Raw genomic sequence first — 17,165 nt, 5'->3', positions numbered from 1 at the left:
TTCCCGAAGCACAAAAGCAAGGATGGCGCTTTCTCAGCTTTGAACTGCGTCACAGCTTCCCACCCTCCACTCGTCCCCACGTGCGGCGAAGTTTCTGCCACTGGGGGTGGAGGGGGATGGAAGGAGGTGAGGGATGGGGCAAAGCCTGGAGCCTGCCTGTCGCCGCACGAGCGGAGTGGGTGGGTGGGTGGGTGGGGGAGGAGGAGGAAGAGAGACTCTGGCTGGGCTTGAAGGGGCTTCGCAACTTGCGGAGCTCCGCCCCTGTCGCTCTTGCACCGAGTGACAACAACGTATTTGCTGGCGTATAAGACAACCTTTGTTATATACTCGCCGTATAAGATGACCCCCCCACTTGGAGGCATGTTTTTCAGGGCAAAAAAGTCGTCTTATACGCCGGCAAATACGGTACATTAAATTTTCAATCCCCTGTTCCTACTTACAGATTTTACAGATATCTTTTTTCCTTAGACAATTGTATTTGGGTATGTTTCTAATTTGCATAATGTATATTTATGCACTTCTCTTCAGTTGCAAAGCACACTGTACATTTTCAAAAAGTGTGGAGTTTGACTTGTACATACATTACAGGTTCTCCTTTATATTCAATAGGCCTAAAACAGGTGTTAGACTAAATATAAATGTAATATATTTTAATTGAATCTCAACCATTTCTTGCAGGGATATCACATGATCCCAGCTTGAGAAGCAGTAGCTTTAGGGATATATCCTGAAAAAATGATTTTAAAAAACCCTAAAGTTCCCTTCTGGAATCTGAATGGTATGAGGGACCAAATTTCTGGAAACCTAGGGATGAATAACTCCATAATGCTTCCATAGTCATTTTTTACATAGTGAGGGGTCACCAATATAATTCTTCCTCTCTCTCTCTCTCTCTCTCTCTCTCTCTCTCTCTCTCTCTCTCTCTCCCTCCCTCCCTCCCTCCCTCCCTCCTTCCCTCCCCCTCCCTATCTGTCTGTCTATCTATCTATCTATCTATCTATCTATCTATCTATCTATCTATCTATCTATCTATCTATTTATCACAGGGGTCTTCAAACTTGGCAAGTTTAAGACTTGTGGACTTCAACTCTCAGAATTCCTCCTCCAGTCATGTTAGCTCAGGAATTCTGAGAGTTGAAGTCCACAAGCCTTAAACTTGCCAAGCTTGAAGACCCTTGATCTATCACAATGTTCTCATCTAGATCAGGGGTCACCAACCTTTTGGACCTCAGGGACCACCAAACTCGTAATTTTAAATCCCAGGGACCACTAACCAGTTCTGTGGGCATAGCCTAATTTGTGGGTGTGGCCTGGTGTTCATGTGACTGGCTGGGCATGGCTTGTATGTAAATATTATAAATATTGATATAAATATTGATTTTTTTTATAAAAAAGAGCAACTTTTACCCAAAATCAGGCAAGCAGGAAGGAAGATTGAGTTGCTCACAGAATCACAGGTTCATTCAGACATCTATCTATCTGCCATTGGCTAGCTCAGTCTGTCACATAAAATTTGCTAGCAAGCAAACTCACAAAATTAACTCACAACACACCGTGTATGTAAATATTGATTTTTTTATAAAAAAGAACAACTTTTACCCAAAATCAGGCAAAGCAGGCAGGCAGATTGAGTTGCTCACAGAATCATTCAGTGATCTATCTATCTGCCATCGGCTACCTGAGTCTGTCACATAAAATTTGCTTGCCGTGAGTCTGCACTGAATAATAGAACCTTCAATCCCAAGGGAGGTTCGGCTGTGCTTAAAAGCAGAGCCGAAGATCTAAAGACTATCTAGAAAGCAAAAAATCCAACCATTTCCTGCTTCCTAGCTAATCTAAATCTCCTGGCACAGCAGAACAGCTGATGGGTGGAAAAAGGAAAAATAGCAATTTAGCAGGCAAGTTTGCTGGGTAAGGAGTAAGTGGGTGGGGAGGGTTCCTGTGGGCCATGTGGGCAGCACAGTCATGTGTTTCTGCACAGCCTGGATTAATTGCTTTGGGGGGTGCCCTGGGGGTGAGATTTCCCTGTGGCCCACCAAAATTTTCTCGCGGCCCACCAGTGGGCGGCGGCCTACTAGTTGGCGACTGCTGATCTAGATAGTATTTGTGCTGTCATATTTTAATGGGCTTTTTCTGTTTGTTCTTTTCTGCATCCAGACTGTAGAAGTTAATGGTCTATCCTACAAGCTGGAAGGTCTGAAGATATTCACAGAATACACTCTCCGTTTTCTGGCTTACAATCATTATGGCCCAGGAGTATCGACTGAAGGCCTGACAGTTAAGACCCTTTCAGATGGTAAGTTAGAGTAATGAAGCATTAGGATGTACAATTAATCAGATCTGATTAATGTAATTTGAAACAAGTGTCAGCTGGTTTGGAAACTCAGTTGCATTTAACAAAATATCTGGACTTGTACTCTTCTAAATCAGTGACTAGTTCAGAGAATTAATTGGGTTTGCTGATCCACTCAGGCTGCCTTCCAATGAGATCTTCAAACTGGATTCCCATGGTTAAAAATACAGCTGTTTAGTTCTCCTTGCTCTCTTTGTTCATCATATATTAGTGTGTTGGCAATTAAAACATCATCAAACACTTGGTAGATTAGCCTCCTAAAATGACATTGAATGGTAGATTAGTCGTTCACTTATTAGTCGTTCACTCTGGTTATATTTTGAACATTGTTGTTAAGTTTACGTTGAAGAGAAAAAGAAAGAGAAAGATTTATGGAACTGGGATTTTGGTAGATAAATTTAGAATATCCTATATAGACATAAGAATATTGATGAATGAAATCAGTGTTTATCCATCCATCCATCTGTCTGTCTATCTGTCTATCTATCTATCTATCTATCTATCTATCTATCTATCTATCATCAATTGATTGGGGCGGGGGGGGAGGTTCACTACCAGACAAGAATCCCAGAATATATGTTAATGAATAGACAGAGAGATGAGGTAGAGAGTATGGTAGAAACAAACCAAGTTTGTATTACCTTCCCAAGGTTATGTGGCTCCATTATTTTCAATATTCAATTTTTCTCATATATACATTCACACATACAGTTGAGTGCCTCTAATGAGCCTCCGGATTATGGTTTACTTTACCCAACTGGAAATCAAAGGATTGGTAATAGAGAGTAGAAAACTTTAAATTTGTTTGTGGAAAACAAAACACACAATACCAAGATAAGGGAATGGCATGTCCACACAAGACAAGTTCCAGGTTGTTGTATGTATCAATTTCATAGCTGCAATCTTTTAATGTAGGTTGAGCTGAGAAGGAGTAAGTGGCTCCATGTCATCCATCTTTGAAGAAAGATAGAACCTGGTTCTTCTTCCTCCTAGACCAGTATCATAAAACTACTCTGCGTTGACTATTTTACTTGATGTCTAGTTAAATTCTAGGATTTCAATGTCTATGGAGATTCTCAGTCATCCAGGTCATGGTTGTTCCAAAGGTGCTTTTTTCAAGAGGCAACTGGACTTTCTTGGATTGTTTTTTTTAAAAAGACATTTACTTTCTCATCCAAGAAGCTTCTTCATCTCAAATGTAAGCCTTAATATAAAAATACAAGTATAAGTTACCAATTTGGTATATATTATGAGTTTCCAGTCATTTCATATAGTAGGCTGTTTTTTCTTCTTTTCTGAAGAAATTTTGTTACACAGTGTAGAGGTACATAACTGAGGTTTTTTTTTCCAAACATTAATTTCAAATATCAGTAAAAAGGAATAAGTCAACAAACTCAAGATCAAATAAACAGAAATTACAGTTGCATTACAAGTTCCAGGAACTGTGAAACCAGACTTTGTAAATTAATTCAATCAAGAAAAATATTAACTGAGCAAATTGCATATGATAGCTGTACACATTTAACATGATCACATTTAACATGATCAGTTTTTCAGGCCCCCTAAACTCCTACTGTCAATTTCCATATTAATTTTGCCCTAAACAGTTCTTGCAAGTTTTTTTATTTTATTTTGTAACCTCTCCCATTAGAGAATTCCTGAAGAATGTGGATGGATTTAATCAAGTAACTAAAGATTACTAGCCAGCCTGTTATAACGTAACTACTTTTTTTAAAAAAATACCACATTGTAATCAATGCTACACATCGTTGCTCAGTGATGTGCTTATTTGAGAATAAATAAATTTAAAGGTCTGTGTTCACAAGTTCACAATAATTTACTAGAGCATGGGTCAGCCATTAAGTAATGATTTGGACATTTAAGTGCTTAAAGAGACAGCCTCATTAAAATATTTTTAGAATGCAGAAACTTCATGAGATTTTGACAATTTTATGTGAGATATTAGAAGATCTTGCATAGGGAGAAAGAAAATATTATCAGATCTCACCAAAGAAACCCATGTGAAACTTCAAAAGTTTTAACTTTGCTTTCTTCTCTCTTTTGGTGGGCATGCCATTGTGTAGCGTAAACCAGGTGTTGAAAAAAGGTAACCAGCCCAAATTTAGAAATCAAGAGTCCTGGATGCAGTTGTCATGTCAGACCTCCTTAAAGGATATTCAAGCTTTATGGTTTATTTGTTCCATTTCCGTGACTTCAGTACTTTTCCTTAAAAGAAAAATTCTACTTATTTCCTGGGGCTCTAGCTCAATGCTAAAGTTCTTGGTTTGTAAGTGGAATGTTTAATTACTGGGAATAAGTTTTTAGGAAGAAAAGCAAACTTGTAAAGCTTCTCCCTTATTAATATTCAGCAATTCTACATGGACCTCTCTGACTTTTTTTATGAGCCTAGCCAGATACAATTCATTACTTGTAACTCCGAGGCTGTTCCATTATCCCTGGATTTTACTTTCCAATCAATGGATGTCTGTTGATGCCAAGTGCTTAGTATCTTATAGCTCTTAGATCAAGGTAACCTTATCTGCAGGCAAATGAGTTAAAGTAACTAATTTAAATCGGTTAAAGTTACAAGATCTTCAGCCACAGTTAATCTGTTGCAGTGAATTAAATGTTATGATTTGAGAGAGGTGATCCTCTGGATGTGCTTTTAGGTTTCACAAGAGACTTTCATATGCTGGAGGATAATTCCTCAATTATTCATCAGTTTGGGCTGCCTTTCCCAGAGAGTAATGTCTGGATAAACCTCCTTTTCTCTAGCATCTTTTAGAAGAAGCTATAGATGGAAACTAATCAAGGAGAGAAGCAACCTAGAACTCAGGAGAAATTTCCTGACAGATAGAACAATTGACCAGTGGAATGGCTTGCCTCCAGAAGTTGTGGATGTTCCAACACTGGAGGCTTTTAAGAAGAGATTGGACAATCATTTGTCTGAAATGGTATAGGTTTTCCTGCCTAAGCAGGGGGCTGGACTATAAGACCTCCAAGGTCCTTTACAACTCTATTATTCTGCTTTAATATTAATGCTCAGTTTTTTTTCCACTGCAATATAGTGCTTTACCTAATTTTGTGTCTGGTTTTTAAAAGAAGTTTCCATTACCTGAATTAGGTATTTCACTCAGAGTATAACATCACCATTTTGCATATTTTTCTACCATTTTTATTCAATTTCCTAAAAGAGAATTTGCTCTTGAAATTTATTCCAAAGGAAAAGTGGACTTTGGTGATATTCAGATGAATATATTTTTTTAATTTTCTTGTGTTTATTTATTGAAACATATATGCCAAAGGTATGTATGATAATTATGTCTTTAATTGTACAATTGTCTCTTCAACAATCAATCACTTCACTTGTTTTCCATGGTTCCCATGAAATTCTGAGGAGCTAATTAGCCCAAGTAAATACCTTTTCCCTCTGGATAAATTTTGAAAAATTGTCCTCCCATTTTAATTACTTAAACGTTTTCTTTATGCTTAAGCAGTATCTTTATTGTATGACACCTTGACAGCTGCTTGAATACAATAATTGATATATGTCAGAAACAAATGAATGGGCCTATTTTCATACTGAATTAAAAGGAATTTTACAGAGTATATTCTACAGTAAAACAATCACTAAAAGTAAATCGAACCAAAGCAGAACCATTGCCCCAGAAAGCAAAAGAAATAAATTACTGTAAAATATCTGTTGGAAAGGTGAAACTTTCATTTTCCAATCCCCTTACCTTGAGTCAAATTGTGTAAGGCATGGGGAACCAAGAACAACACTTATGACTTAGATGAGGGAATATAGAAGGGGAATTCATCAAATGTGAAGAAGTCACTAAGCTGGCAGGAATAGCCAATATTCCAAAAGACAAGCTCAGGATCCAAAAAGATCTTAACAGAATTGAACAATCGAACAATATGAAATTTAAGGTGGAGAAAAGCAAGGTTCTACTCCTAGGCAGGAAAAACCAAAGTTACAAGTACAGATTAGGTGAAACCTGGCTCAAAAATACTAACTGTGAGAGGGACTTTGGAGTCCTGGTGGATGATCACTTAAACATGAATAAGCAGTGTGCAGCAGCAGCCAAAAAAGCTAATACAATCCTTGTGTAAACAGAGGCATAGAATCAAGGAATAAGGAATACTGTGTGGCTCTGTACTACAAAACGTCATATGACTTCTAGATAGCAGCCCAGAGATTGAGATAGCAGACTATTTATTGTCCATCTGGAGTCCAAGTATGATAGCCTTATAGAGCATTGTATATTATGACTCATGATGAATGTATTTATGATTACTATGATCATGTTTTATCACATATCTTTTATGTACACTGAGATTTATGCACCAAGGACAAATTCCTTGTGTATCCAATCACATTTGGCCAATAAAGAATTCTATTCTATTCTATTCTATTCTATTCTATTCTATTCTATTCTATTCTATTCTATTCTATTCTATTCCATTCCATTCCATTCCATTCCATTCCATTCCATTCCATTCCATTCCATTCCATTCCACTCACACTCCCACTCCACTCCCACTCCACTCTACTCTACTCTACTCTACTCTACTCTACTCTACTCTACTCTATTCTCCCCTCCTGTGCCCCACTTAATTGACCATTTGAGGAAAAAGACCTCTGGAATTTAAATACTTCCTTCAATTTGTTCCAGGCATCAAATGGGTGCATTTAAGATGCAAATGTATTGACCAGCTTTTGCAGTGAGAGTTGGGTGATGGGAGAAATTTGACAAAACAGATCTATGTCTTAGGTTAAGTTCTAACAATAAACCCCTTCTCAGTTTATACTTGAACAACATTATTGTGTATCAGATTACTGAGGAGGAGAAGAGCAGGCAATATGCTTCAGGGTAAAAGCTCACAGTTGGACCTCATGGACTCTGGTTCCTTCTTTACTGTGAGGGATGGTTAATTCCCATGTAAGGAAAAAGTCATTAGAAAGCAAAAACAGCTTTACTTCTTCTTAGTGAAAAGTTACAAACAGAACGAATTATATGTGCTCTAAGAAATACTTTATTCCATGAAATAAAATACTTTCCCCTACAACTGGCACTCAGTGGCTTTGACATTGTGCTCATCCATTTGGAGATTTCATGCACAATGTGCAATAATAAGAGCCAGTGATCAATCAAGAGGATAGCAAGATTGTGAGAACATAGGATGGTACCTTTTTCCAAGCCAGGTCATTAGCTCACTTAGTGATAACATTCTGGGAGGAGGAATAATCAGAGTTTTTGCTCTCATCCACATGATTTTCCCATCAAATGGAGTCTATCAAAACTAGGTTATGGAACATGTGGCGATTCCTCAAGAGCAGGGTGTGAGGATTCCAGCAATCACCCTAATTAAATCATAAGTCTCCAACCAAACTTAAAAAAACTTCAAAGGATTTATTAGAGGCAACATACTGGCATGACCCTTATGAAGCCAACTCTGGTATACTTAATTTGCAGTCACCTGTGATCCTGTTTCTCCCCTCCCTCCTGGGTGTCTCATAAATCAGATTCTCCAATTAAGCAAGTTCACGGGCTGGGTATCATCATTCACATTCTCCAATTAAATATATTCGTGGGCAAAAACTCTGGCAGTTTAGTTACAATCTTTTCAAGAAAAGAGTTGGAATGTACTTTTGCATCCAAACTGCTGCACTGCTCTTCCAGATTTCCTCCCCACCCCCTTTTTTTTAATGGCAACTACTAAAACAGGCATAGGAATGTTTTATGAGTCGACACAGGGGCATTTTAGGACTGTGTGAAGCCCTCAGGTTTTTGCAGTTCCCAGAACATCCTTTGATCATAATTCAGGGTGCTACAGTAATAGTGTGGTTTTTATGCTGTTGATGAGACTGAATGTATGAAAAAGTTTACTGATGTCCTAAAATGAGCTTCAGAGGAAGAGCTTCTCTCAAGCCAAGGAATGAAAAAACAAACATTCCACCCCGACCTTGCTCATTGTGGACCTTAATACCCTGTAAGTCTTCAGTGCACAGTGATTGTCCAATTTTTTCTTAGAGCAAAACAAAAATGACTCTTCAGTTTCAGCAGGTCAGAAATTATGTTGACCGATATGGATAGAGGGTCAAATTCTTTCCAGACTTACTTATTTAGTGGAATTATGTACTCTGCTGATTTATAAAAGCTGGTATTTGGCATCTCTTTCCTGGAAGAATCTCCATGCAGATTGCTAATCTGATTTTCAGTGGAGATATAAATTTCCAAAACACTAATTAACAGCAATCAAAACTTCAAACGAAATAATCGAAACAAAGAAATCAAGAAGCATCAGCAAAAAAGAAACGATGAAACAGTCAGAGGTGGTGAAAATAATAATCACCTATAACCAACAATAGTACCATTAAAACATCAATAAAAAAGGTTTGGTATATTACATTGTTTGGATCTGGCACCTAAAGACTAACATGGTAGGCATCTGCTGGGCAATCCAGATGCTGTCTATAAGCACTGGGACCAAATGAAGATTAACATTAACACAGGGTTAACCATTTGGTCAAGGCAGTATTGCACCCCTCTTCCCCACAGAGCCACAAAGATATAGTGCACAACAACAACAACAACAACAACAACAACAACAAGCCCAATTCAAAGTAAGAGGGTGGTCTACTGGGATGAGTCCAATTAACATGTAGGATGTCTAACATAGTATCACTTTGGAGCACTGCTAAGTCAGAACTGTAGAGCCATTGTGGAAGACCTACAATAGTTGACTTAGATAGATGTTTACAGTTAGAGTTCAGATCTTTTTCTAAAAGAGACCTGGGACTCATGGTGATTGGCCAGCATTGTCCACTCTAGAGGCAAGAACTAATCTCCATTGACAAAATCCCTGTATCTCCAACCTAATTTTCAAAGCCAAAATTACTCAAGTACATTTTAGTAGGAGACCCAGACATCTCAAAAGGCTAAAAGGCAATTGGACTTTTTCTTGAAAACCTTTTGCTTCACATCCAAGAAGCTTCTTCAGTTCTGACTGAATGGTGGGGAACGACTGAATTCAATCAGAACTGAAGAAGCTTCTTGGATGAGAAGCAAAATGTTTTCAAGACATAAGGCAGTCCAGTTTCTTTTTGAAAAACATCTTTAGGACAACCATGACTTGGATGAGTGAGAATCTTCATAGACATATGAGCTTCAATAAACAAAGCATTTTCTATTTATTTATTATTTTAGTAAATTTATATGCCACCCATCTCACTATCAAGTAATTCTAGAAGGGGAAAAAAGCAGCATAGAAAAAAAGCAGTACAGTACAGGGTTATATTAACATTGCTGTGCCAAGTTATACATCAGAAAATTGAGTTACAGAAAGCTAAATTTTGAATAATGTGTCTAAAGATTATTGGAAATGGGAGGAAATTGTGCAGATGTGTTTAGTTTTCACCTCAGCAGGGAAGTTTTGAGGTGCCAGCTGGAAATATTATCTCAATTGCTTTCTCATTATTAAAGTGAGGAAATGTGATATAGACGGAACTTTGGGAAGGGGGGAAAGAATTATTATATTTTATTACTCTAATTACAGCTTTTTCACTTTCATCCATTTTTGTCCCCCATCCTTTTGCATTTCAGTGCCAAGCGCTTCTCCTCATAATATCTCTTTGGAAGTGGTGAACTCAAAGGTAAGCCAACACAAACACTGTTTTCTTACCTGAAATCACTATTGGTTGTGTGTCTGTTCATTTATGGGCTCCATGTGTCATTGTCCTGAACTATCACTCTGGCATAGTTTTGTCTAATATGGAATCTATTTCAAGATGCAGAAGAATGTAGGAGGCAGCTCCCAAGAGACATAGAGGGTTGAAGGCATTAAGATAGGAGAAGCTGCTCAGATAGTTAACACTGAGTCCCATTTTCATACTCTTCAATTTGTATTATGTGTGTATAAATAAATATAAGAACATGGTGGTACAGTGGTTAGAATACAGTATTGCAGGCGAACTCTGCCCACTGCCAGGAGTTTGATCCTGACCAGCTCAAGGTTGATTCAGCCTTCCATCCTTCCAAGGTCAGTAAAACGAGGACCCAGATTGTTGGGGACAATATGCTGACTCTGTAAACTGCTTAGCAAGGGATGTAAAGCACTATGAAGTGGTATATAAGTCTAAGTGCTATTGCTATTTAACCTTTTTTTGTGTTACATGGAAGTTTGTACATGTCCACCTCATTATTTTTATGATGCTTTTCTGCTTTGTTTGCATTTAAGGTTAACCAACTACTAACATTCTAGGTTGAAACAGCTGTGCTAATTTGTGTTTCCTTCCTTTTGAAAAATGGATGTACAAAATGTCCTCTTTTTAATGTGTTTCTCATACTCAGGACATTGGGGGATGTGTGTGTAATGGGCTTTCAACATTCCCAGTGGTAATATAAATTATCTGAATTCTAAACTTCGATGATGAGGGTGCCCTAAAAGTCTAAGTTGATCTCTAGACAAATCATGTTTCAGCTTTTCATGGATGTGGTTTCGCTTAGCTGCAGTTTCATTTCGTCCTTTTGCAGGCAATGTTCAGAGAAAGAAATAACCCCTTTGGAGCTTGAGAAAATTAGGTTTCCTACTATTCAGAACACCTTAAAAGGGTTACATTTAGATGATGCTTTAATAGCCAAAGTGTGTAGTAGAAAAAAAATTTTTTTCCAGGACTGATAAAAATAGCGTTCATTACTGAATTTCCCACTTTCTTTCACTAAATTAATGTTTTCATTGGGTGAGGTTTATAATCCCTGCCTGGAATTCCTGAGCCATGGTGTTAGAGTGCAGTACTGCAGTTACACTGCACAGTGGTTAGAGTGCAGTACTGCAGGCTACTTTTGCTGCTGATGGCTGCCTGTAATTTGGCATTTTGAATCTCACCAGGCTCAAGGTTGACTCAGCCTTCCATCCTTCCGAGGTCGGTAAAATGAGGATCCAAATTGTTGGGGGCAATAGGCTGACTCTGTAAACCACTTAGAGAGGGCTATAAAGCTCTGTAAAGTGATATATAAGTCTAAGTGCTATTGCTTTTGCTATTTTGGTAACTTCCCAAATATCTAACGGCCTCAATTCTTGTTTCTGAACAGTAGGTGCTAGGAATGAGGAAAAGAAAAATGGAAATGTAATTTCTTGTCTAAAGTCCATCATTTGTTATTGATCTAGAACGGTACCAATAGAACAGAATATCTGTAGCTCAAGGTTGACTCTAGAACAGTGTTTTCCAAACTTGACAACCTTAAAAAGTATGAACTTCAACTCCCAGAATTCCCTAGTCTGCATGCTGGCTTGGGAATTCTGGGAGTTGAAGTTCACACATGTCGAGGTAGCCAAACTTGATAAAAACTGATATACAGGGTTGGGAAGTAACAATTCCTTCTCTCCTTCTTGGCAACCTGGTTTTTGTTCCTATTGGATCCTTAAAATTGAAGTCAAAGGTTCTCATATAAATGTATATTTTGTGGCTGTGTACATGTGTTTTATATCCATACATTTTTAATGTAGTTAGCTACTCTTTTTTGTTGAGTATCCACTACCCTATCTCATTAGCTGTGCCAGCCATCATGTTGCCATTCTCTAGGAAGTTTGTACAAGAAAGGCAGCTGGGGAACCATTTTCCTCTTTTTTGATTGCATAAGTTAAGGTGCCCTGGGTATTGGAGAACCATGTTTAATTAAGAAAACTACTCTGCTTTGTTAGAGTTTGGGCAGATGTGGTTAGTTACTAATTGTGGGTAAACAAGGTATTTGCTGACTGTAAGAAAGAGAGGACGGCTGCTTCTGATTCCTTTAATGAGGCATTACTCTTGTGGCACACTTGATGGTGCAATCTGGATTTTGTAAGTTAATGCCAGCTTTCCAGCATAGATACTAAAAGTTCCTTGTCCCCATAAGGCAGCTCATTTGTGTGCTGGATGCCATGATCAGAGTCATCAGAGGCAAGAGACTGAAAGAGCAAGGAAAGAAATTGTTTATCCTTTAAACAAATCTTGACAGTGATGAATTGCCCTCTGTATTCTGGGACTGTTGAAGATAGACCCATCAAGGAGCAAATGATGGCCTCATTTCACAGTTCACATGGTACAGTAGGTAGACTGTCCCTCAGTCTCAAACACACAGAAGCAGATGGATGTCTGCGGGATGGGAGGGACAATGAACCCATTTAGAACTTGCCTATAGTTACTACTCTCGAGTTGCCAGAGATATTTGTCTTAGGCTGATGGTTTGGGGTATTTGCAAAGGGTAGTATTACGAATGGTCTACCAAGAAAAAGAATATCTTAAATTATATGCCCACATTGCATTTAAATGATGAATAGAATATGTAGATTAGGGTTGAACTGTGGCATCCTTGGTACTGTATGAGGTTGGTTGTTTTCTTGCAGACATTTCATTATTCAGCTAGGTAACACCATCAGTGCTGATAGAGAATGGTGTTTGCTCTCATTATTTTTATTAGTAGTTTGTCCTAGTAGTAGTGCTGGTAGAGTGATCTTAGTAGTTCCTTGATTGAAATGTCTATAGGAAAACTTGTGCAAATGGTGACACTATGCCTCTTGCTTATCTTGAAATGATACTTGTACCTCTACTTTAGTTTTCTTCACTATTGTGGTTACCAACATGAGTTCCACGATCACCTTCAGTTGCCTTCTGGGTAACTACCCGTTTTTTGTTTCTTCTGATTTTTAGAGTTTGGATACTTTTAATTCAGAAAAAAAAACAGGCCCTATCACTGGTATTACTTTTATTTCTTAGTTGTATTTAGTTCCCATATATGTCCTATCTATATTCTTAGGAAAAGAAACAATGAATGCAGCTAGTATTTAGTTCTGTGCTGACAGATAGACTTAACTTCCCAAAGGGGGAAAATAAATATAAACCAGGCTAGTAAAGAGCAAATTGAGTGACTAAAAAGTAAAATTAACTTATCTGTTTGTCTTTTGGCAAGTGACTCAGCTCAGCCATTTTGTGAAAGCTCTGCAATGGGCTATCAAAATTCCATTTTTTTCTACCAATCCCCAAAATTGTAGTCTACAGTAATTATTTTGGCTACTTTGCCCCCCCCCCCCCACCCCCAAGATTTTCTCACTCTGCTCCCTGAAGTATCTTTTAAAAAAAGATGATGGGATCAAACTCGGTATAGCCAATGAGGTTGTGACTCTGCCGCTTCTTACTTAAATATGACTTCAGATAATACAGATTATGTATTGACTTATTACCTCAATTGGGACCAGAATGTCAACTCATAAAACATTTCTATGCCTGTTATAGAGTTGCCATGAACAAGGTGGGATCTGAAGGAGCAGTGCAGCAGTTTAAAACCAAAAAAAAGTGCATTCCATTCTTATCTTGCAAAGATTGTAACTAAGCTACCTGAATTTCTGCTGTGAAAATCCTTAATTGGAGAACATGATTGATGACTCTCAGCTATGAATGTATTTTGTTGGAGAATATGAATTATGATACACCCAGAGGGGTGGGGGAAACAGGGTAATAGTGAATTATGTGTCTCAGAATCGGCTTCATACAGGTCATGCCGACATGTTTGCTCCTAATAAATCATTTGAAGTTTTTAAAGTTTGGCTCAAAGCTCATGATTTAATTAGGCAACTGCTGAAATCCTGGTACATAATTTCTGTTGCTAAGCAAGGCGATTGTTCAATGAGACATACCTGATTTTACAACCCCTTTTGCCATTATTTGTATGTAGCATTCAGGCTAGATGCCATGTTCATAACTACTCATTTCTTTGGATTTTCCTCAATTAATTGTGCAATCCTTATGTTTTAAAGTTGTTTAACAAATCACTGCAATTGTTAAGTGCATCACATGGTTGTTAAGTGAGTGATGCGGTGGCCTAGAGGTCGAGCTTTCACCTCACAATCAGGAGGTTGTGAATTTGATTCTAGGTAGAGGCAGATATTTCTCTCTCTGGGCGTGATGAGAATTCATCTGCTGAATATAACTCTGCATTGGCAACAGGAAGGGCATCCAGCCAGTAAACACTCAGATCCATTCAGTTGCCCAGACTCTACCCCACAAGACATTATGGGGGTCATTAAAAGACAATGGTGATGATCTCATGGTTGTTAAGTGACTCCAGCTTCTCCATTGACTCGCTCATTGGAAACCAGCTAGGAAGATGGCAGTCATGTGACCCAGGCAGATGGCAGTCATGTGACCCAGGATGAGGCAGCCACTGTAAATACATGCCCATTGCCAAGTGTCCGGCTTTTGAGTACATGGCTATGGGGATGCTGTGTCAGTCATAAGTGTGAGGACTCATTGTAAACCTTTTTTTCCCAATGCTTTTGTAACTTTGAACGGACAGTAAAAGAATGATCGAAAGTTGAGGACTACCTTTAATCAGAACACTTGAAATGTTGCCATTTTATGTTGAGCTAAAATAGTTGAAAGCTTATAGGCCATTCAAGTACTCCACCCTGGAATACTTAAGATGTCTCTAACAAGATGTATCTCAAGTGCCTGAGAAGTCAGCAGATTTGGGTAGTTCAAATGAGTATAAAGATTTATTGCAAGCTTAAGTTCTTAAGGTTAGACAGCATCACTACCAGATAGATTCCTAACTGGCTGACCAACCACACTCAACATGTAGTCCTCAATGGAACTGCATCTACATGGAGAGAAGTATGCAGTGAGGTACCCCAAGTCTCTGTTTTAGGCCCAGGATTCTTCAACATCTTCATCAATGATGAGGGGATAGATGGGGAACTCATCAAATTTGCAGACGACACTAAGCTAGCAGGAATAGCCAACATTCCAGAAGATAGGCATAAGAAGGTTAACAGAAGGTTCTTGACAGACTTGAACATTGGGTGCTAGCTAACAAAATGAAATCCAATGGTGAAAAAAGTAAGGTTCTACATTTAGGCAAAAAAAAAACAAAATGCACATGTACAGTATATGTGGTAGCTCGCTCAATAGTAGTAAATGTGAGAGGGATCTTGGAGTCCTAGTGGACAGACATTTAAATATGAGCCAGCAGTGTGCTGCAGCTGCCAAAAAAGCTAACACAGTTCTAAGATTCTGGGCCTAAAACAGAGCCTTGGGGTACCCCACTGCGTACTTCTCTCCATGTGCATAAACAGAGAAATAGAATCAAGGTCATGTTAAGTGTTAATATCACTTTATAATGCCTTGGTAATGCCACACTTGGAATACTGGATCCAGTTTTGGTCACCACAATGTAAAAAAGATGTTGAGACTCTAGAAAGAGTGCAGAGAAGAGCAACAAAGATGATGAGGGGACTGGAGGCTAAAACATATAAAGAACATTTGCTGGAATTGGGTATGTCTAGTTTAATTAAAAGAAGGACTCGGGGGTGACATAATAGCAATGTTCCAATATCTCAGGGGTTGCCACAAAGAAGAGGGAGTCAAGCTATTCTCCAAAGTACCTGAAGGCAGGACAAGAAGCAACAGATGGAAACTAATCAAGAAGAGAAGCAACCTAGGAGAAATTTCATGACAGTTAGAACAATTTATCAATGGTAAAACCTTCCTCCAGAAGTTGTGAATGCTCTAACACTGGATGTTTTTAAGAAGAGATTGGACAACCATTTGTCTGAAATGGTATAGTGTTTCCTGCCTAAGCAGGGGATTGGACTAGAAGATCTAGAAGGTCTCTTACAATTCTGTGATTCTATATTCGCTCTATAAGAATCTGGCCAACTAACAGTCAAGGGAAATGAGCAGAAGATAAGAAAAGCACTCAAGGTAAGCTAAATGGCAGCTAAATACAGTATTTCCAAATGGTATTTGGCCACGTGAATTGTTGTCATGAAGGAATTAAAATTTGTGGGAAATTACCACAAAAGTTGGGAAATTACTTCAAAATTGAAATTGTATCAAATAAGGTCCAATACCCATCTTTGTGTTTGTAACACAACATCAGACATATATGTGTGAAATCCATAGGTGTCTCTTCATAGCAGGTAAAATTCATCCCCCGTTTCAAAATTCAGTGAATAAAATCTAATGTCAAAACCTTCCAAATAAAGTTTGAATTCCTTTGATAGAGTTAATAAAATACTCACCTAGCTTGCTCTTATTTATATCAAAGATTTTTCTTATTTAGCTTCTAAATGGAGTAGGTAGCAGTTAAAAGAATGTGTCCCTTGGCAGTACAGAAGTGTTCTGATCCCATACTATTTTCAATCTAATGAGACAATTGCACTGATTTTAAGACCGAAGTTCTCAAAGGCTAAATTGCCAATTAAAGAGACCCCTAACAAACTTATGAACAGCTCTGATTGTACTCATATAAGATCTGTTAATTAACCAAGGCCACAGTCCCATGAACTGAACATGAATGCATGACCCACTACTCAACGGAGAGGTATAGGATTGGGGTACCAATAAGTGGGTTATTTTGCTATAGAAATGGCATTCATGTGATGTTCACTAATGACTTAAAAATTATCAATATATGAACAATTTTGCATTTACTAAGGATAGGGGGAAGCAAAGGATATTTTTAATGATGGAAGTACAATGCATAATGTTACTTTAAAATCCTCTCCCCTCCCCTCCTGGAGAAAGGAGGTTGCAGAAAAATGCAAGCAAACTTGATAATATGATATTCCAGGAGGAGGAACTTGTGTCTTGTGTGTGTGTTTGTGTGAGAGAGAGAGAGAGAGAGAGAGAGAGATTGTATATAGAGGCTATGTAATTATATTCAAATATATAATTATCACACACATGCATAATTAAGCCTACAAGTCTCAGCTGGTATCAAAGCCATGCAATAAAGTAAAGTTGACATTGAGGCAAGTTTGACAAACA

The 17,165-nt window shown here is 38.2% G+C and overlaps 1 protein-coding gene across 1 annotated transcript in view; it reads left to right on the top strand.

Annotated features, from left to right (window-relative positions):
- DCC (DCC netrin 1 receptor) overlaps positions 1-17,165 on the top strand; it is a 729,366-nt gene that overhangs the window by 439,309 nt on the left and 272,892 nt on the right. Inside the window, exons 11-12 of the mRNA XM_087954238.1 lie at positions 2,158-2,296; positions 9,964-10,013. Coding sequence (XP_087810364.1) covers positions 2,158-2,296; positions 9,964-10,013 — 189 coding nt within the window. The remainder of the gene's footprint in view (positions 1-2,157; positions 2,297-9,963; positions 10,014-17,165) is intronic.

This window comes from Notechis scutatus, chromosome 2 (genome assembly GCF_049901735.1).
Source record: "Notechis scutatus isolate UNSWTSFEM ecotype Mainland chromosome 2, rNotScu1.2, whole genome shotgun sequence".
Classification (NCBI taxonomy): Eukaryota; Metazoa; Chordata; class Lepidosauria; order Squamata; family Elapidae; genus Notechis; species Notechis scutatus.
Note: the sequence above shows the minus strand (reverse complement) of the source record. Positions and strands in the feature narration are given on the sequence as shown.